General features: G+C 37.8%; 1 protein-coding gene across 2 annotated transcripts in view; it reads left to right on the forward strand.

Moving 5' to 3' along the window:
* The window catches only part of ADAM9 (ADAM metallopeptidase domain 9), a 188,742-nt gene that overhangs the window by 66,386 nt on the left and 100,502 nt on the right, over positions 1–21,854 (forward strand). For both annotated transcript variants that reach the window (XM_077152534.1, XM_077152535.1), the window contains exons 10-11: positions 2,673–2,754; positions 3,264–3,397. In XM_077152534.1, coding sequence (XP_077008649.1) covers positions 2,673–2,754; positions 3,264–3,397 — 216 coding nt within the window. The remainder of the gene's footprint in view (positions 1–2,672; positions 2,755–3,263; positions 3,398–21,854) is intronic.

Here is a 21,854-nt window from a genome sequence, read left to right on the forward strand (position 1 = left end):
ATGGTATACTGGAGTGACTAGAGGAAAGTACCTGAAACTGGTGACTGTACGTGCCTTGATTTTTTTTTTTTTTAATTTTTTAATTTTTTATTAATTAAAAAAAATTACAAGAAACACAAACATTCCCAACACATACACTCAGCAATTCACAATATCATCACATAGTTGCATATTCATCATCATGATCATTTCCCACAACATTAGCATCAATTCAGAAAAAGAAATAAAAAGACAACAGAAAAAGAAAGAAAACGAAAACAGAAAAAAAAGATTATATATACCATACTCCTTACCCCTCGCTTTCATTGATCACTAGCATTTCAAACTAAATTTATTTTAACATTTGTTCCCCCTATTATTTATTTTTATTCCATATGTTCTACTCATCTGTTGATAAGGTAGATACAAGGAGCATCAGACACAAGGTTTTCACAATCACACAGTCACATTGTGAAAGCTATATCATTATACAGTCATCTTCAAGAAACATGCTACTGGAACATAGCTCTACATTTTCAGGCAGTTCCCTCCAGCCTCTCCATTACATCTTGGATAAAAAGGTGATATCTACTTAATGCATAAGAATAACCTCCAGGATAACCTCTCGACTCTGTTTAGAATCTCAGCCATTGATACTTTGTCTCATTTCACTCTTCTCCTTTTTGGTGGAGAAGGTTTTCTCAATCCCTTGATGCTGGGTCTCAGCTCATTCTAGAGTTTTTCTCAATCCCCTGATGCTGAATCTCAGCTCATTCTGGGATTTCTGTCCCATGCTGTCAGGAAGATCCACACCCCTGGTAGTCATGTCCCACATAGACAGGGTGGTGAGTCTGCTTGCTGTGTTGGCTGGAGAGAGAGGCCACATCTGAGCAACAAAAGAGGTTCTCTTGGGGGTGACTCTTAGGCTTAATTCTAAGTAGGCTACACTTATCCCCTGTGGAGTTAAGTTTCATATGAACAAACCCCAAGACTGGCGGCTCAGCCTATAGCTTTGGTTGTTCACACTGCTTGGGAGAATATCAAGAATTCAACTTGAGGAAGTTGAGTTTTCCCCCATTCTCACCATTCCCCGAAGGGGACTTTGCAAATACTTTTCCACTGACTGATCAAATCACTCTGGGATTCATCAGGGCATCGCCTGGACAAACCAACAAAATCTCATGCGTGCCTTGATTCTTGAAGATGATTGTATAATGATAGAGCTTTTACAGTGTGACTGTGTGATTGTGAAAACCTTGTGTCTGATACTTCTTTTATCCAGGATATGGGCAGATGAGTAAAAAATAAGGATACAAAATAAATGAATAATGGGGGGGTATAAAGGGTAAAAATTTGGCCGATTGAAATACTAGTGGTCAGTGAGTGGGAGGGGTAAGGGGTATGGGATGTATGAGTTTTTTTTTTTTCTTCTCCTTTTTATTTTTTTTTTCTGGAGTGATACAAGCGTTCTAAAAATGATCATGGTGATGAATACCCAACTATGTGATGATGTTGTGAGCCATTGATTCTACAGCATGTATGGACTGCATGTGTTATGAAGATTTCTCAATAAAAATATTAAAAAAAAACAAAATGAGTCTTGTAAACAGCATATAGATGAATCATATTTTTTTTGCTCACTTCTGCTAGTCTGTGTCTTTTGACTGGAAAGTTTAATCCATTAGCATTCAAACCTATTACTGTTAAAGATGTTACTTCAACTATTTTATCCGTTGGCTTTTTTTGGTCAGATCTAGCATTTTTCTTTTTTTGTCTGTTTGGTTACCCTTCTTGATAGTCATCATTTCCATATTCTTCTCCAAGCCTCGCTTTCCTGTTTTTTTTTCTTTTTGGCCAACAGAACTCTTTAGTATTTTTTATAGGGCAGGTCTCTTGGTAATACATTCTCTCAGAATTTTTTTGTCTGAAAATTCCTGCTCTTCTGGAGTCTATATTCTGGTGCAAGCGCTTGGCCATATATCACATAAATAAATGAACAAACAAACAAATGAACAAATAAATAAATATCATATGTTAAATAATAATAAGTGGTAAGGAGAAAAAATAAATCAGGGAGGGTTGATATAAAAGTATTAGAGGAATGAAGTTTGAAGTTTTAGGTAACATGGCCAGGGAAGAGCTCACTGAGATGACATTTGAGTAAAAACTTGAAGAAGGTGAAGAAATGACTTAGCGTATATATTGAGGAAGAGAATCCCAGGTATAGGGAATAGGACCTGAAATACATGTGTGTAGAGAATGCCCGAGGAACAGTTTGGAGGCCATTTCTTTTATTCTCCTTGTTCATTGTGTTCATTCCAGTGCAGCCTTCCATGTGAATATATTCATTTAGTTTCCTTTTTCTTTTTCATCATTAAGATTTGTTGAATAAATAAATGTAATGCAGTTTAGTAATGTTTTTCATCCAGAAGATTAAAAAAACTTGGTTTTGTATCTAAAAAATAACTTTGTCTGAAAAATACAATTGTAATGTTATCCTCTTTCTCTGATAATAAAAATAAGAGATAGGCACAACTATATTTTGATTTTAAAATGTTATTTTTATTTGCCATTTTTCGCGAAGTTTATTTAGGTTGTACCAAACGAGTTTAAGGCAACCTGTAAAAATAGGAACAATGTTTTCCTTTCCCTCAAAGTACATTTTATAATTTTTATTTTCATTTTTGATTTAGGAAGAAGGGTTTTGGTGGGACTGCAGGAATGGCATTTGTGGGAACAGTGTGTTCAAGGAGCCACGCAGGCGGGATTAATGTGGTATGTTTTTCAAAGTTGATTTTCAACTTTGGAATTCTGTATTAGGATAGTATCAAGCATTTGACTCTTTACTTTCTCCCAAAGTCCTTAAATATTATTTTGGGCCTAAGTGGGGGGACATAATAAAAGTAGCAATTTTTTTTTCTCCAGAGACTATATTATGTTTTCTTATATTTATTATGTATTTATTGGCTCCTTACTTTTTATGGTTAAGGAGACAGAGGCTCTTATTTGAGGGAATTAAATTAGAGCCATTAATTTATTTTCCTATAAATGATCATGAATAATCTATTGGTGTTAAAGTAATTGACCTCTTGCTGAAAGGGCCCATCTCCATCAGTATGTTCCTCCAGTTTCTTAACAGAGTGAACAAGACTGTCTGGATACTTGTATCATAGAGGCTGTCATCATTGCAGTGAATAAATGTCCCTTTGTTAAAAAATAAGCTGAGACGCAAAACCTTCCTTTTTGTTTAGAAACCTAATTAATACCTTCCTGTGTTCGGACAGTTTGGACAAATCACTCTGGAGACGTTTGCATCCATTGTTGCTCATGAGTTGGGTCATAACCTTGGAATGATTCATGATGATGGGAGAGATTGCTTTTGTGGAGCAAAGAGCTGCATCATGAATTCAGGAGCATCGTGAGTGACTGAATTCTTTCTTCTTACTCTTCTTAATATGATATTGTAGATTAGTGTTTCATAACATCTGCATGATATTCATGTCTGTTAAAATTATTCCTGTCTCCCTGAAATTAATCATCTGATATGCCATTGAGAAGTCTATTTAATTCATTAAATAATCCCTGAGAGCATTAAGAAAGAAGCATTTGTATGGGAACAGGTATGTAACTACATTCTTTGTAAACCAGTTCATAGACCAAAGGAGTGTAATAAGACTGTACAAAAATTTACACCTGAATTAGAAATTAGCACGGAGATTTTTGTTAGATTTAGTGCAGATTAGATTAGATTGAAGGACTACATTAAGCATTTACTCAGTAATCCCTTCTTGAGAAAGTGCTGTATTATCACTGTAAGTAGAAGAAATCCTGACCTATTTCTAGTGACAATCCCTGTTTTGTAGAGATAAAAGTAGAAGACAAAGCAGAAAGGTAGAGAAAGAATAGTTAACATTTATCGAACTTCTTTTATGTACTAGGCACTGTTCTAAACACTTTAAGGTATTGACTTACTTAATGCCCAACAACCTAATGAGGTATAGGTACTTTATTTCCATTTATTGATGAGCAAACTGAGTTAGAGATGTGTTAAATAACCCAAGGCCACACATCTACATAAATGGTAAAGCTTGGATTTATAGTCAGGAATTCTTTCCTCAGAGCCTGTGAACTTAGAACACCCTTTCTTTGCCTGGGTTCAAAAATAACTACAATGAGGGTACAAAAACCACTGGGTGATAGGACTTCATTTTGATACAGAATCATCATAATGCAACACGGGGGGGCCCAAGATGGCGGCTTAGCAATGTGCGCGTTTTAGTTCGTCCTCCAGAACAACTACTAAATAACCAGAAACAGTACAGAACAGCTCCCAGAGCCACGATAGTGACCGGACACACAGCATACCCCAGTCTGGATCAGCTGGACCGGCTGCGAGTCTCCGGAACTGTGAGTTCCCCAAGCTGTGGCGGCCGGCGCCCGGCGCCCCTCCCCCACAGGCAGCTTCCCAGAGGGAAAGGAAAGCGACTCTAACAGTAGCAGGGACTGAGTCCGACCAAACACCAATTGTGGCATTAATAAACAAACTCTGACTACTAAAAATAGGCCCCCAGCTCAGGCAAAACTGGTCAAGGCGGAGGTTGCTTATTGGGCTAACTGAAAAAGAGGAAAGGGGATGAAACAGGTTTTTGTGCCTGTTTGTATGGAGGCTTGGCTGCCTCTGGATTCAGCGGTGGGACTACTCGGGCTGCAACTGCCCCAGAAATAGGCAGAAGCAGACTGCTTTCAGGGCTATCTCCCACGTGTGCCTTCCCCAGGGGAGGGGTGAAGCCCAACTTAGGTGGAATCCCTCTCTCAAGGAATTCAGACCCCAGGTCTTGGCAATTCGAAGCCTTTAAAACCAGTCTACAACCTCTTCTCTGTCTCCACCATGCCCCCAGCAGGGAGAGCCTTCCAAAGTTAAAGGAGCCACAATATTTTTTGCTGGTGGGACCCACAGACAGGCAAGCGCCACATAATGGGCAGGATAAGAAAAATAGAGCCCAGAGACTTCACAGGAAAGTCTTTCAACCTGCTGGGTCTCACCCTCAGGGAAAACTGACGCAGGTGACTCCTTCCTCCTGATAGGAGGCCAGTTTAGTCCGGGAAAACCCGGCTGGAGTCTGTAATACCTATGTAGACCCTCCTAAGGGTGGGGAGGGAAAAGGCACCTTACAAGCAGGACAAGAAACAAGAAAACAATAACTGAAAAATTACCTTCTGTTAAAGAAAACTTAAGCTAGAGGCCCAGAAAAAGCTGAACTGAAGGTCAAAGAACAGATAGACAACAAACTCATCTAGCAAGAAAACCCTAGGTAAGATAAGTGAAAGCAATCTCCAGAATAAACTAATTAAGGTAATTAAATGTCTAGACGCCAGCAAAAAATAACAGATCACACCAGGAAAATTGAAGATATGGCCCAGTCAAAGGAACAAACCAATAGTTCAAATGAGATACAGGAGCTGAAACAACTAATTCAGAATATACGAACAGAAATGGAAAACCTCATCAAAAACCAAATCAATGAATTGAGGGAGGACATGAAGAAGGCAAGAAATGAACAAAAAGAAGAAATGGAAAGTCTGAAAAAACAAATCACAGTACTTATGGGAATGAAAGATACAGTAGAAGAGATGAAAAAACAATGGAAACCTACAGTGGTAGATTTCAAGAGACAGAGGTTAGGATTAGTGAACTGGAGGATGGAAGATCTGAAATCCAAAAAGAAACAGAAACTATAGGGAAAAGAATGGAAAAATATTAGCAGGAACTCAGGGAATTGAATGATAATATGAAGCGCACAAATATTCGTGTTGTGGGTGTCCCGGAAGGAGAAGAGAAGGGAAAAGGAGGAGAAAAACTAATGGAAGAATTTATCACTGAAAATTTCCCAACTCTTATGAAAGACCTAAAATTACAGATCCAAGAACTGCAGCGCACCCCAAAGAGAATAGATCCGAATAGATGTTCTCCAAAACACTTACTAGTCAGAATGTCAGAGGTCAAAGAGAAAGAGAGGATCTTGAAAGCAGCAAGAGAAAAGCAATCCATCACATACAAGGGAAACCCAATAAGACTATGTGTAGATTTCTCAGCAGAAACCATGGAGGCGAGAAGACAGTGGGATGATACATTTAAATTACTAAAAGAGAAAAACTGCCAACCAAGACTTCTATATCCAGCAAAATTGTCCTTCAGAAATGAGGGAGAAATTAAAACATTTTCAGACAAAAAGTCACTGAGAGAATTTGTGACCAGGAGACCAGCTGTGCAAGAAATACTAAAGGGAGCACTAGAGACAGATACGAAAAGACAGAAGAGAGAGGTGTGGATAAGAGTGTAGAAAGAAGGAAAATTAGATATGACATATAAAATACAGAAGGCAAAATGGTAGAGGAAAGTACTACCCAAACAGTAATAACACTAAATGTTAATGGACTGAACTCCCCAATCAAAAGACATAGACTGGCAGAATGGATTAAAAAACAGGATCTTTCTATATGCTGTCTACAGGAAACACGTCTTAGACCCAAAGATAAACACAGGTTGAAAGTGAAAGGTTGGAAAAATATATTTCATGCAAATAACAACCAGAAAAGAGCAGGAGTAGCTATACTAATATCCAACAAATTAAACTTCAAATAATGCAACAAGGTTCCTTACTAACTTAGGAGGCAGTAGTGGCAAGTAGAGGGCTGGACATACCCACAAAACATACTTGGAGTAGAACCTGAGCCAGAGAGAAAATGAGATATAAAGATGATTGTCTTCAACAAACACAGATGAAAATTTCCTATGGGAAATATCCATGGCCCCAAGTGTTCACTCCATTTCCCACCTTTCTCAAGCTCCTGGAGCAGTGAAAGAGTAATAATAATTTCTGTTAGCGCTTCAGCTTAAGATCTGAGAGTACAATTTAACTACATCCTGGTGTAAAGACAAGGCACCCAAGTAGAATTTAAACTTTTTTTTTTTTTAGCAAATGCTAGGCTCAGAAATAAATATGGAATTAAAATAGTGCAGGTGAAACAACTGTCTTCAATAGAAGAGTAATTACATGTGAAGAAAATCATGTGTTTATAAAAGGTTTCCTGTAAGAAAGGAAAATATATTTAGCATTTTTTTTTTTGACTAGCAATGAAGTTGAAGAAGGAATGAATTCAGGGGAATAAGAAATGAATAATGAACAGTGAGGTAAATTAAGAGACCAAGATGAGTAAAGAAGCAGAGTTAAGGAAGGAATGTTATGAAACAGTGCCATAGTGGTATTTAAAATGGTATAAGAAGCAATGAATACTTTATTCCTTCATTTGCCAGATATTTATGGAGCACCTATTATGTGCCAGACTTTATTTTAGGCACTTGGAATACTTCAGAGACAAAAAATTCTCTCTCATGGAGTTTACATTTTAGTGGGGAAGGCAAACTGTAAACCTAATAAATAAATAAATTACATAGAATATTGGAAATTGATAAGTGCTATGGAAAAATGGAAGGGCTAGGGATGTCATTGTGGTAGTGGTAGAGGGTAGTTTGCAAATTTTAAATTAGTATCAGCAGCATAGACATCTTTGAGAAGGTATTATTAGACCAAATACTTGAAGGTGAATAGAAAGCTAGCACAAACAAAGTGGGTTAGGAGAGATTTTTTTTTTAAAGATGGAAGGATTAGCAGCTGGGTGGTATGCTGGTGGGATTGTTCCAGCAAAGAAGGAAAATTGATGTAGGAGAGAGAGGGGAGAATTGTTGGAGTAAAGTTCCTGAATGGGTGAAAAGGCATGGGATCTGCTTACATGTGAAAGGATTTGCTTTAATGGGAGCATAGACAGTTTATCTGTAGAACTACGGATATATGGTTATAGTTGCCGGTAGGTAGATGGATATGGTATAATCTGTACTTTAGTTTTCTTAGTGAAATAGGAAGCAGGTTTATCAGCTGAAAGAAAGGGTAGGAGAGGAATATTAAGGATTTTAGGAAAGAGGAGAAGGTATGAAATTGTTGCTCTGGTAGACTAGGAGAGTAAATAAAGTAGAAAAATACAGTATGCTTTCTGGGAATCCTTAAAGGGCCCCTTGAGTTTCATAGCTGTGAGTTTGAAGTGAAATCACTGTCATTGTGCATTTTTGTCCAGCCACATTCAATTGCATGGGTATATAAGAGAGTTGGATTTAACTAGATTGTGGTTTGTACATTGAAGCAAGAGATAGGCAGGGAAGTCAGACATGTATGCAAGTGGGATCAACAATGCCTTCCTGACCAAAAGAGGGAAAATAAATGTAACAAGATAAGTATCAGTGGTTAAGAGAGTTCAAATAGAGTTGTGGGGCTATTCTGGAAGCTATTATTATGCAAGCTTCAGCTAGATATTACTAATCACCACAGTTTGCCAAACCCCTACTAACAGCATTCCTAAAGACCACCTTGGTCTCTATCTGAGGTTCTCCAAAAGTTTCATGCACTAAGTTTACTTTTCAGAAACTTATAACCTTCAGATGGTTCCTAGGCTGGATTAATTCTGAAACCCAGAGGGGACAGCTCCTCAAGAATATCAACTAGTTCCAATCCCTTATCCCATATTGTCAACACCCCTTTTCAACATGAAAAAGTTAGAATAGGCATAGCCTAAATATCCCTAAAGATTGGGAGAAGGATCAGAGGAGCAAGAGGAGTTACAACAGAGAAGCCACTTATACTTTATTTACAAGGGAGATGATAGGATTTAACAAATGAGTATGATTGCTGAATCATTGTATTGACGTTTCTTTTAGTCTTCAGTGTTTTGGAGCAGCTAGAAGGAAATACCTGAAATTTTTGGGACTGTAACCCATGCCAAACTTTGAGATTTGTTCTATAATTATTTGTTAGAAAGTACTTTGAAATTTATTGCTTTTTTGTATATATGTAATATTTCACAATGAAAAATGTTAAAAAAAAGTATATAAAAGAATGATTGTAGGTGCATGGGTGGTTCAGTGGTAGAAAGCTCACTTTCCATGCGGCAGACCTGGGTTCGATTTCCAAACTATGCACCTTAAAAAAAGAGAAAGAATGATTGTGGTGATGGACCATGACATTTAAAGTGGATGAGGCTTAGGAGAGAGAAAACATCAAGTGGATGAGAGACATGGAAAGGGAAAACATCCATGGATTAGATGTCTTGGTGGGATGAAAGGGATATTTGATACTATATTAGTCAAGGTTCTCTAGAGAAACAGAGCCAACAGGAGATATCCGTAAACATGAGATTTATAAAGCTGTCTCACATAACTATGGGAATGTAAGAGTCCAAAATCTGCAAGGCTGGCTGTGAAGCTGGCATCTCTGATGAAGGGTCTGGATAAACTCCATAGGAAAGGCTTGCTGGCTGAAGAAGTAGTGAAAAGGTCTCTTTTTCCTTAAAAGTCTTCCAACTGACTGGATTATCTCACTGGTGGGAGATGAGATGATCACAGATGTAGTCAAGCACAGATATAGTCAACTGACTGTTGATTCAATACACCAGCCTTTTGTTGATTCAATACACCAGCCTTTTGGTTTTCAACCAGCCATGAAATATCCTTGCAGTAATAGACCAGTTCTTGCCTGACCAGACAACTCAGCAGAATCACTTGGCCATGTTGACACCAGAACCTAACCATCACAGATAGTAAAGGGTGAGTAGAATGCGTGAAACCAAGATTATAGAGTAGTTATAGTTACTGGTAAGTTGCCTGCTAAAACCATCGGAATAAGTGATTGACATATGGTGAAGGATAAGATCATTGGAGGAGAGGAGTTCAAGGCACTGAGAACCCAGGGGATTAATAGGGTTGTTTACATGTATGTTGAAATCACCAAAAACTAAGAGAAGGATTGTGTCAAAGAATGGCAATGTTAGCAGGAGGGGCATAAGAAGGAGTGACCCAGGAGTTGGTAATTGATGGCCACAATGAGGAATAGTAAGTTATATAATCTTAGGAGATTAAAAGCTGGGGGATTTTAGGAAGGAGAAAGAAAGAAAGGACTAGAAATAGCAAAGTAGAAAAGGACATATGTTCCATTTCTAGTTGTATGAGGATTGTAGGAGAAAAGTTGCCATAATTTGAGGTGGTCCCAGGGAAAGCTGTGAGAGCTTTTTCAATTAGAGCTTGAAGATGAAGGGTATGTTCAGAGAAGAGGTTGTGGATATAGGGGTTTTGCTGATGATGGACTGTGAATTCCACAGTGCAGGTAAAAGAACAAGACACCTACAAAGTTATTGTTGCAGGAGACAAGGCACCACATCGAGGGGCTGCAGCTTCTTAAGGTGATTGATGAAAACAGGAGTAAAGGACAGACTGAGATTAGTCCTTGTAGACTAAAGGCAGATAGTGATGCCAGTGCTGTGTGTTTCAGGGAATGGGCAGGGGTAATGTTTTGGGGTTCCCTCCTGACCTGTCAGTAGACTCAAGGAGGTATGATACTATCTGTGTCCTTATATAGCAACTCATTTTGGACCCCAGTTGGGGTCCCAATTTGGCTGTCCCTGACACCTCTTCAGAAAAGATCTGTAAGACAATCTTGATAAGCTTTCTGAGATTGCAGGGGCGGGGAACAAAGAGATAAAAAGTTAGGAAGATGTGATAGATGTTGAGAACAGACAATAGAAAGATAGTTTATGGGCCATTAGACTTCCTGGAGGAACAATCAGCGCAAATGAAACTTGACAGAAAACATATACTATTGAAAAAGGAAACAAATAACAATGATGGGGGGTGGTGTAAAAATATGAAATCACTTAAAATTTAGAGAAGTATATATTTAATTTTAATATAAAATAGTAACTTTTAAATAGAATTGAAAGCAGGGTGCATATTTCTAATAAGAGGGAAAATGTAAAGGAAATGCATTCTATACAGAAAAAAATAAAAGAATATATCCTTAACATTTTTTTTTAACTTTTTTTATTAATTAAAAAAATTAACAAACAAAACATTAAGATATCATTCCATTCTACATATACAATCAGTAATTCTTAATATCATCACATAGTTGCATATTCATCATTTCTTAGAACATTTGCATCAATTTAGAAAAAGAAATAAAAAGACAACAGAAAAAGAAATAAAATGATAACAGAGAAAAAAAAGATTATACATACCATACCCCTTACCCCTCGCTTTCATTTACCACTAGCATTTCAAACTAAATTTATTTTAACATTTGTTCCCCCTATTATTTATTTTTATTCCATATGTTCTACTCTTCTGTTGATACAGTAGCTAAAAGGAGCATCAGACACAAGGTTTTCATATTCACAGAGTCTCATTTTGAAAGCTATATCATTGTTCAATCATCATCAAGAAACATGGCTACTGGAACACAGCTCCACATTTTCAGGCAGCTTCCTCCAGCCTCTCTGCTACATCTTGAACAACAAGGTGATATCTACTTAATGCATAAGAATAACCTCCAGGATAACCTCTCGACTCTGTTTGGAATCTCTCAGCCATTGACACTTAGTCTCATTTCACTCTTCCCCCTTTGGTCGAGAAGGTTCTCTCAACCCCTTGATGTTAATTCTCAGCTCCTTCTAGGGTTTTTCTCAGTCCCTTGATGCTGAGTCTCAGCTCATTCCAGGATCTCTGTCCCACGTTGCCAGGAAGGTTCACACCCCTGCGAGTCATGTCCCACGCAGAGAAGGGGAGGGTGGTGAGACTGCTCGTCATGTTGGCTGGAGAGAGAGGCCACATCTGAGCAACAAAAGAGGCTCTCTTGGGGGTGACTCTTAGGCCTAAATTTTAAGTAGACTCGACATATCCTTTGTGGGGTTAAGTTTCATATGAACAACCCCCAAGACTGGGGGCTCAGCCTATAGCTTTGGTTGTCCACACTGCTTGTGAGAATATCAGGAATTCAACTTGGGAAAGTTGAATTTCTCCCCACTGTCACCATTCCCTGAAGGGGGCTTGCAAACACTTTTCTAGTCACTGATCAAATCACTCTGGTATTCATCGGGGCATCACTTTGGACAAACTAACAAAATCTCATGTCCTACCTGAGATTCCAAGTACTTATGACATTCAATCAAACTATCTACATGAGTTATATTAGGAAATGCTCTAGTCAAAATATAAATTTTGTAACAAATAAACATTTTTTGCTTTAGTCTCACACATAAGGTGACATTTTGAAGTATTAATTTTCATCTGTTTTCAGCACCTTGCAATAATGACATTCCTTTGTTCTTCCTCATGCAAAAACATTTTTAAAATTTGTATATTGTACATTTCACTATTATTATACATGCTAGGCATTCCTAGATTATACCATCTTGATCTTTACCATCTATCTTTCTTTCTGATTTCATTTATGTCCCCAGCCCCCTCCCTCTATCATTCTCACATTCAGCTTCATTCAGTGTTTTAACATAATTACATTTCAGTTAAGTAGTGTTGTGCTGTCCATTTCTGAGTTTTTATATTCAGTCCTGTTGCACAATCTGTATCCCTTCAGCTCCAATTACCCAATATCTCACCCTATTTCTATCTCCTGATGGTCTCTGTTACCAAGGAAATATTCCAAGTTTATTCACTAATGTCAGTTCATATCAGTGAGACCATACAGTATTTGTCCTTTTGTTCCTGGCTAAGCACACTCAGCATAATGTCCTTAAGGTCCATTCATGTTGTTACATACTTCATAACTTTATTCTGTCTTACAGCTGCATAATATTCCATCTTATGTAAATGTCACAGATTGTTTAGTCAGCTGTCCGTTGTTGGACATTTTGGCTGTTTCCATCTCTTGGTAATTGTTAATAATGCTGCTATAAACATTGATGTGTAAAATGTCCATTTGTGTCCTTGGCCTCGTGTCCTTTGAGTAGAGACAGCATATAGATGGGTCCTGTTTTTTAATCCATTCTGCCAGACTATGTCTTTTGATTGGAGAGTTTAATCCATTAACATTCAGTGTTATTACTGCATGGGTAGGACTTTCTTCTGCTATTTTGCCTTCTGGATTTTATATGTCATATCTAATTTTCCTTCTTTTTACCTTTACTCATAGTCTTCCTTTCTACACTCTTCTCCACACCTCTCTCTTCTGTCTTCGTATCTGTCTCTAGTGTTCCCTTTAGTATTTCTTGCAGAGCTGGTCTCTGGGTTACAAATTCTCTCAGTGATTTTTTGTCTGAAAATGTTTTAATTTCTCCCTCATTTTTGAAGGACAGTTTTGCTGGATATAGAATTCTTGGTTGGCAGTTTTTCTCTTTTAATAATTTAAATATATTATCCCACTGTCTTCTCGCCTCCATGGTTTCAGCTGAGAGATCTGCGCATAGTCTTATTGGGCTTCCCTTGTATGTGATGGATTGCTTTTCTCTTGCTGCTTTCAAGATCCTCTCTTTCTCTTTGACCTCTGACATTCTGATTATTAAATGTCTTGGAGTATGTATATTTGGATCTATTCTCTGTGGGGTACGCTGCACTTCTTGGATCTGTAATTTTAAGTCTTTGATAAGAGTTGGGAAATTTTCAGTGATAATTTCCTCCATTAGTTTTTCTCCTCCTTTCCCCTTCTCTTCTCTTTCTGGGACACCCACAACATGTATATTCATGCGCTTCATATTGTCTTTCAATTCCCTGAGTCCCTGCTCATATTTTTCCATTGTTTTTCCTATAGTTTCTGTTTCTGGTCGGATTTCAGATGTTCCATCCGCCAGTTTTGAAATCCTATGTTCTGTCTTTTGAAATCTACCATTGTAGGTTTCCATTGTTTTTTTCATCTCTTCTACTGTGTCTTTCATTCCCATAAGTTCTGTGATTTTTTTCAGACTTTCAGTTTCTTCTTTTTGTTCTTTCCTTGCCTTCTTTATATCCTCCCTCAATTCATTGATTTGGTTTTTGATGAGGTTTTCCATGTCTGTTTGTACATTCTGAATTAATTGTTTCAGCTCCTGTATGTCATTTGAATTGTTGGTTTGTTCCTTTGACTGGGCCATATCTTCAGTTTTCCTAGTGTGATTTGTTATTTTTTGCTGGCGTCTAGGCATTTAATTACCTTAACTAGTTTATTCTGGAGGTTGCTTTCACTTCTTTTATCTAGGGTTTTCTTGCTGGATGAATTTGTTGTCTATCTGTTCTTTGACATTCCATTCAGCTTTATCTGGACGTTTAGCTTAAGTTTTGTTTAACAGAGGAGAATTTTTCAGTTCTTGTTTTCTTGTTTCTCGCCCTGCTTGTGTGGTGCCTTTCACCCACACACATTTAGGAGGGTCTACTTAGATATTATAGACCCCAGCCAGATTTTCCCAGACCAAACTGGCCTCCTATCAGGAGGAAAGAGTCACCTGCGTCGGTTTTTCCTGAGGGTGAGACCCAGCAGGTTGGAAGACTTTCCTGTGAAGTCTCTGGACTCTGTTTTTCTTATCCTTCCCAGTATGTGGTGCTTGTCTGCCTGCAGGTTCCACCAGCATAAGATGATGCGGTACCTTTAACTTTGGCAGACTCACCCTGCTGGGGGCATGGTGGAGACAGAGGAGAGGTTGTAGGCTGGTTTTAATGGCTTTAAATTACCAAGCCCTGGTTTCTGAATTCCTTGATGGAGGGATTCCACCTGAGTTGGGCTTCACCCCTCCACTGGGGAAGGCACAGGCTCCAGACAAGCCCCCAAAAGAGCTCTCTTCTGCCTATGTCTGGGGTAGTTGCAGCCTGAAAAGTCCTGCCACTGTATCCAGAGGCAGTCAAGCCTTTATAGATACCCAGCCACAAAAACCCCTCTTTCCCTCTTTTTTTTCCCCCGCTTTTTCTGTCAGTCCTGCCCCCTTGGCGCAGGGCAAAAATGAGCAACCTCCGCTTTGATCAGGTTCACCTAAGCTGGGGGCTTATTTTTAGTAATCAGAATTAGTTAATTAGTTCCACAATTGGTGTTTGATTGTGCCCAGTCTCTGCTGCTGGTAAAGTCCTTTCCTTTCCCCTCTGGAAAGCAGCCTGTGGGGGAGGGGCACTGGCTGCCGCAGCTTTGGGAACTCACGGTTCAGGGGGGTGCTCGCAGCCGATCCAGCTGGTCCAGACTGGGGTACGCTGTGTGTCCGGTCACTATTGTGGCTCTGGGAGCTGTTCTGTACTGTTTCTGGTTATTTAGTAGTTGTTCTGGAGGATGAACTAAAACACGCATGTTGTTAAGCCGCCATCTTGACCTATCCTTAACATTTTAAAAATATAGTTTAAGATATAATAACAATTTCAGGTCAAATCTAACAGTTTTCACAAATGTATGTGAATGATTCTCAGATCCCAAACCAATACAATTATATGTCATCAACCAATAAAATTTTATGTTATATCTAGAAACATATATACTGGAAACAGAAAGACTCAGAATTAAGGCAAAAAACATATGAACAAATATGATGTTTTAATGAACATATATCATGATTATTTTGTGGCATCAAAGTATATGATGTAAAAAGCACTTCAAGGAAAATTGAGCAATTATATTAGAGAAGATCTTTCTTAATCATTAACAGATTATATAAGCAAATATCTAAGAATATTTTGAATTGGACTAGTGTGGTTGATTTAATAGATAAACGTATAACTCTGTGTACAAACAGAGCATAAATCATTTTAGGTATCTGGGAATCACACAAAAAAACTGACCATATATTGTGCCAAAAGGAAAATTTATGTAATCTCCAAAAAGTATAAACAAAGAAGGCTTATTCTCTGACTACAATGTGATAAAACAAAATAATAACAAAAATCTCTACATGAATTGGTGATTTAAAAATACTCTCCTAAGTAAATTTTGTGTCAAAGAAGACACCTAATATATTATATTTTGAAGATAATGGTAATATGAATGTTAAATTACAAAAAAAAATTTTTTTACTAACTTGAATTTATAAACTTCTACAGGTGTAGAAGAACAAAATTAAGGTGTATTTAAAATAAATAATCTATCACATTAATTTCATTTACCTATTAAAAATCACCTATATAACACAGAGAGCACAGAATGAGAAAGAGGTCCTTTAATCCTGTATAGAGTACTATAATGCCTGGAAACACCCTAGAGTATATTAACCAGATAATCAAAAAGTATTGGCAGTCACCTAAGGGAGGGGAGAAAGACTATGAAACTATTAAACCTTACCATCAGAGAATCCCCTGATACTGCGTCAAACTTTAGGGACACCCAAATCAATAGGCCATGTCCTCGATCGTGAGACTTACTCTTATGAAGCTTATATAGGTAGCATAGAAGCTTAGGCCCAGAGTTACTTCTGGAGGAACTGTTGTTGCTCAGATGTGGCCTCAGTCTCTGTAAGCCCAACTCTGCAAGTGAAATCATTGCCCTCCCCCCTACATGGGGCATGATATCCAGGGGTGAAATTCTCCCTGGTGACATGGAGAGGACTCCCAGGGATGAATCCAGACCTGGCACTGTGGGATCAACAATTCCATCCTGACCAAATGGGGGAAAAGAAATGTAATTAATAAAGTATCATCAGCAGAGAGAGTTCAAATAGGGTCGAGAGGCTACTCTGGAGGTTGCTCTTACACAAGCTTCAGGTAGACCTTGCTACCTATCATAACCTGCCAACCCCCAACCAGGACCATTCCAGCCAATCCTAAAGAACACCCAGGGCAATATATAAGATTCCACAAGGGTTCCAGGCACTAGAGTAACTTTCCAAAAACCTACAGCCTTCAGTAAGTCCTCCCTAGTCCATATAAGTCCTGAGACCTAGCCCAGCCTCTCCAGAACATCAGATGGTTCCATCTCCCTACCCCATGTCAGTGACAGACCCTTCCAATATCAGAAATTTAGACTTGCCATAGACCAAACAACTCCAGAGAGAGGTATGGAAAGATCAAAGATGATGGTGGAATTATACATAGGAGATAGGATGTAAATGAATATAAATGCTGAATCATTAAATTGATATCTCTTTTAGTCTCTAGTATTTTAGAGCAGCTAGAAGTAAACACCTAAAATTGTGAAATTGTAACCCATGTCAACGTCTGAAATATGTTCTACAACTAATTGTGGTGCTGTGCTTGGAAATAGCTTTTTTGTATATAAGGTATTGTTCACAAAAACAGAAGGGAAAAAAGTCGATTTTGATGATAAAAACATATTTAAGCCCTCTAGCCTTCTATATTCTGGAGCAGCTAGAAGGAAAAATATGAGAGGATTATATTGTAGCCCATGACAAACTCTGGGATCTATCTTGTAACCACTTTTTGAAAAGTGCTTTGAAAACTATTGCTTTTTTCTTTCTTTGTTTTGTGTATATATTATACTATACAATAAAAAAGTTAAAAAATTATGTATATAAAATAATAATTTAAACATTGTTGAATTTTATTATTTTCAGATTTCATGAAATACTTTTTTTCAAATTCTACAAATGCATCTTGGACATCAGATGTCTAACATAAAAAATGTACAGAATAATATAAAGCTCCATCCATGTACTGGCATCCAGTTTCTATGCTTAAAATTTGCCACTTTCGCTTCTTCTATCCCTTTATCTTTTGCCTTTTTTCCTTTTTTATTTCTTCTTTTTCTTTTTCTCCTGAAATATTTTAAAGTAAACCCAAAACATCATGGCATTTCATCCCTTATACTTTAATATGTGTCTCTTAAAAAAAATGGGGGGAGGGGTTCTAATTTGCTAGCTGCTGGAACGCAATATGCCAGAAACAGGATGGCTTTTAAAAGGAAGAATTTAATAAGTTGCAAGTTTACAGTTGTAAGGCCATGAAAATGTCCCAATTAAAGGAAGTCTACAAAAATGTACAAATGAAGGCACCAGCAAGAGTTACCTTCACTCAAGAAAGGTCAATGATGTTCAGGGTTTCTCTCTCAACTGGAAAGGCACATGGTGAATATGGTAACGTCTTCTAGCTTTCTTTGCAGGCTTCTTGTTTCATGAAGCTCCCCCAAGGGCATTTTCCTCCTTCATCTCCAAAGGTCTCTGGCTTTGTGGGCTCTGGTAGTTCTTGTGGCTCTATCATCGTTCGTTCTCAAGCTTTCTCCAAAATGCTTCCTCTTTTAAAGGATTCCAGTAAACTAATTAAAACCCACCTGGAATGGGTAGAGTCACATCTTCCTCTAATGAAAGGTAAATATCTACAAGTGGGTGAGTCACATTTCCGTAGAGATAAGTAATCAAGTTTCCAAGGGATTAAAAGAAACAGTTGCTGGGCAGGCCACGCTCAGCAGGCAGGGTTCTCGCTTGCCATGCCGGAAACTCGGGTTTGATTCCCGGTGCCTGTGCATGTGGGAAAAAAAAAAAAAAGAAACAGTTGCTCCCACAAGATTGATTAGGATTTAAACATGGCTTTTTCTAGGGCACATAATCCTTTCAGACCAGCACAAATGGGAGATGTGATTTCCTTTTCATGGCATTGTATAAATTTCCTCTTGCTACTATAAAAAATTACCACACACTTGATGACTTCAAACAACATAACTTTATTATCTTATAGTTCTGGAGGTCAGAAGTCCTAAATCACTTTTAAAGGTTAAAATCAAGGCATTGTCAGGGCTGCATTCTTTCTGGAGACTTTACGGAAAAAGCTGTTTTTACCTGCCACAGGTGTTTTTTAACATGTTCCTCTATTCCTTGCCACCCCTTTTGTTTCCTTAAACTGGAAATTAGCTCTGAAAGCCTGATGGATTCACGTTCAACTCATTTTCACAAGAATGATTCATAGGTGATGCTGTGTACTACTTTGTTTTGCACCAATTCAGGAGGCACATCATGTCTGGTTTTCTCACTCTTGATGAGGCTGATGTTAAGAAATCTGGTATTGAAAATATTCATAAAACAAGATAAAGGAGAAAAATCATAAGATTATTCCAGCAATTGAATTCTGATGTAATTGTACCTTCATTCCTGATTAAAATCCTTAGTAAAACAGAGATAATAGTATACTTCCCTATTATGATAAACTTTACAATATAGTGTATAAAAGCAGTCAGGATCACATGTGATGGTGAACTGCTAGAGGCAAACATTATATGATAGTTAAATGCTAGAGTCCTCTCAGGGTCCTGGCCATAAACAGATGGCACATCTGATAGGGTCATTGAGGAATTTAATATTATGGTGTAGGAAGATGTAAGGGAAATCAACAAAGGATGGAGGAGTACCCCAAGATAGCTACAATAGGAAACTGTTAATATTCCTTAGGCCTGAAGACATAAAGGAAGGGAACTGTTCTTGGATGTAGGAGAAAGTAGCTAAAGTTATAGGAAGGCTTGACCCCATAGGAGTAGACGTAAAAGGACATTATCAACCTGAGATGATGCGATAGTGGGGAATTATTTTATTCTCCTCTTGTCTTCTTATCTCTCCTGGTGCCTCTCATTGACCATGTTTAATTGAGTAGTCCATATTGGACTAGTGGACAGAGAATAGGGTAGAGAAGGAAAAAAAAGATCTGGAGGTGAAAACATAAAATATCCCCCCACACATGAAATCCGTTATCAGTACTATTATTTAATCTCTTTTGGAATGTCTACCTAATGTTTTGGAAGATTTAGGAATAAGTATTAGAAAAGAGTTGGCAGTTGTTTGAGATGATATAGGACTCACGAAGTATTAGAAATGTAGTTATAAAACAATGTGCAAAATAATGACTCCCAATAAATCAGTAATAACCATTTTGAAAGTGAGAAGAAACCTGTTTATATTGCCCCAAATTCTAAGTATCTCAGAATCAACATAAAGAAATAAATAGAAATTATGTAAAGAAAATTGAGAAATAACAAAATATTAAAGGTTATAGTAATTAATTTTAATAAAAGCAGTGTTCTTTTATGGGAAGACTAAATGTATCATTAATTCATAAATTTAAAGTAATTCCAATTAAAATTCAAGATATTTATATTTTTTTCCGTTTGGAACTTGATAATAATGAATTGGAAATCAATTTTGAAGAATCATTTTGTAATAATAGTGAAGAAATACTGCAAAAGAAAACTCATGAAGAAAGTTTTCAGTATGAGGTATAAAGATGTTTTCAATATCTTAAATCCTTAATAAACTATCAATAGACTCATAGTGGAAAACCCAGAAATAATTTGTAAGAATTTAATTTATTGATTAAAAATGGTATTTTTAAAGGATGGGATTAGTCAATAAGTGGGACTCGTACAGTTTGTTAAGAATTTGGAAATATGCAGATCCTTACCATATAGCATACATTAAAATAAATTTCATATACATTAAAGAATTATATATAAAACATGAGGTATCAAAGAATTATAAGAGAACATGTTTAATAGATATAATCTTGGATACAGGAGAAGTTTTCTAAGCAAAGCCCTTCCCCCAGATAAATAATATATATATTTAAAGATTTGTGTATGTTAAAGGCATACACGAAGTGTTTGGATTAAACAATTAAAAGGCAAACAGGAATTTAGTAGAAGAGGACTGTTAGAAGATGGTGAAGGAGCGAGGTCCAGGAATCAGTCCCTCCACCAAAATAACTAATGCACTGGCAGGAACTAACTGAATCAACTATTTTGATACTCCATAGTCTAGTGGAACAAGGTACAGCATCCAGGAAGGATAGGGAAGAAGATGCTAGTAAATTGTGATAAATACCTGTAGGTTTCTCTACAGTGGTTTCCTTCCCTCAGCCTCGTAGCAGGGAGCAGTGGGGACTGGAGTTTGGGCTTCTGTCACAGCTTGCTGGTGCCAGGTGAGATATAAAGACCTGCTCCTCCAAGCACCAGTGTGTGTGGTCTGATCACTGCTTTTGATCACCTAATTCAGATCTCTGGGGGCAGATCTGAGAGTAGCCATTGTTCTAATATCCATTGGGCACAGGTGGTAGATGAATCTTAAAGACAGTGTGTTAGTTTGAAAGTTGCCAGAATACACTATACCAGAAAAGAAATGGCTTTTGAAAAGGGGAATTTAATAATTTACAAGTTTACAGTTGTAATCCTATAAAAATGTCCAAATTAAGACATGAACAAGAGGTTACCTTCACTCAAGAAAGACCAATGGTTCTGGAACCTCAGTCAGCCAGGAAGTCACGTGGCTGGCATCTGCTGATCCCTCGCTCCTGGGCTCTATTGCTTTCAGCCTCTGTTCTTGTGAGTATTCCTCGCTTTGCTTCTCTGGGGCCAGCTTTTGTTTCTTGGCTTATCTTGGCTCTCTCCAAGTTCTGATTTCCGTAACATCTCATGGTGATGTCTGCTGGGCTCCAAGCATCTTCAAACATCCATGTCTCTATTCTCTGAAGCAACTGTTCTCCAAGTATCTACAGCTGCTCTCTCTGTTGGCTCTGAGGCTTCTGTCATTTCTGACTCTCTCCAAGATATTTCTTCTTTTAAAGGATTCCAGTAAACTAATCAGGACCACCTAGAATGATTGATCTCCATCTAATCAAAAGATTATACCCACAATTGGGCATGCCACGTCTCTGTGGATATAATCTAATCAAAACTTTCCACCTAGCAATGTTGAATCAGGATTAGAAGAAACAGCTGCCTCCACAAGATTGAATCAGGGTAAAACATGGCTTTTCTGGGGTGTGTAATACCTTCAAACTGGGACGCATGGCTAAGTTGATACCTGAACCTAACTACTACACCCTGTTTACAGTTTACAGGAGTTGGAATGAATGCCCACTTTACTCCCTTTGAAATAGGCATTCACTACCTCTTTGGTGTTCCCTTAAGTGACTTCAGATTTTTGGTAATGCAGAAAGGACATGTCTTAGGGAAAGCCATTTGAGCCCACACCCAGGAGAGAAGCCCAGCCAATGTTGCATATGCTTCCTAAATTAGTAAATTTGTAACTAGATAAATTCCCTTTATAAATGACATTCCATTTCTGGTGTATTGTGTTCCAGCAGCCTTAGCAATCTAAAACACAGA

This window comes from Tamandua tetradactyla, chromosome 3 (genome assembly GCF_023851605.1).
Source record: "Tamandua tetradactyla isolate mTamTet1 chromosome 3, mTamTet1.pri, whole genome shotgun sequence".
In the NCBI taxonomy this organism is placed as follows: Eukaryota; Metazoa; Chordata; class Mammalia; order Pilosa; family Myrmecophagidae; genus Tamandua; species Tamandua tetradactyla.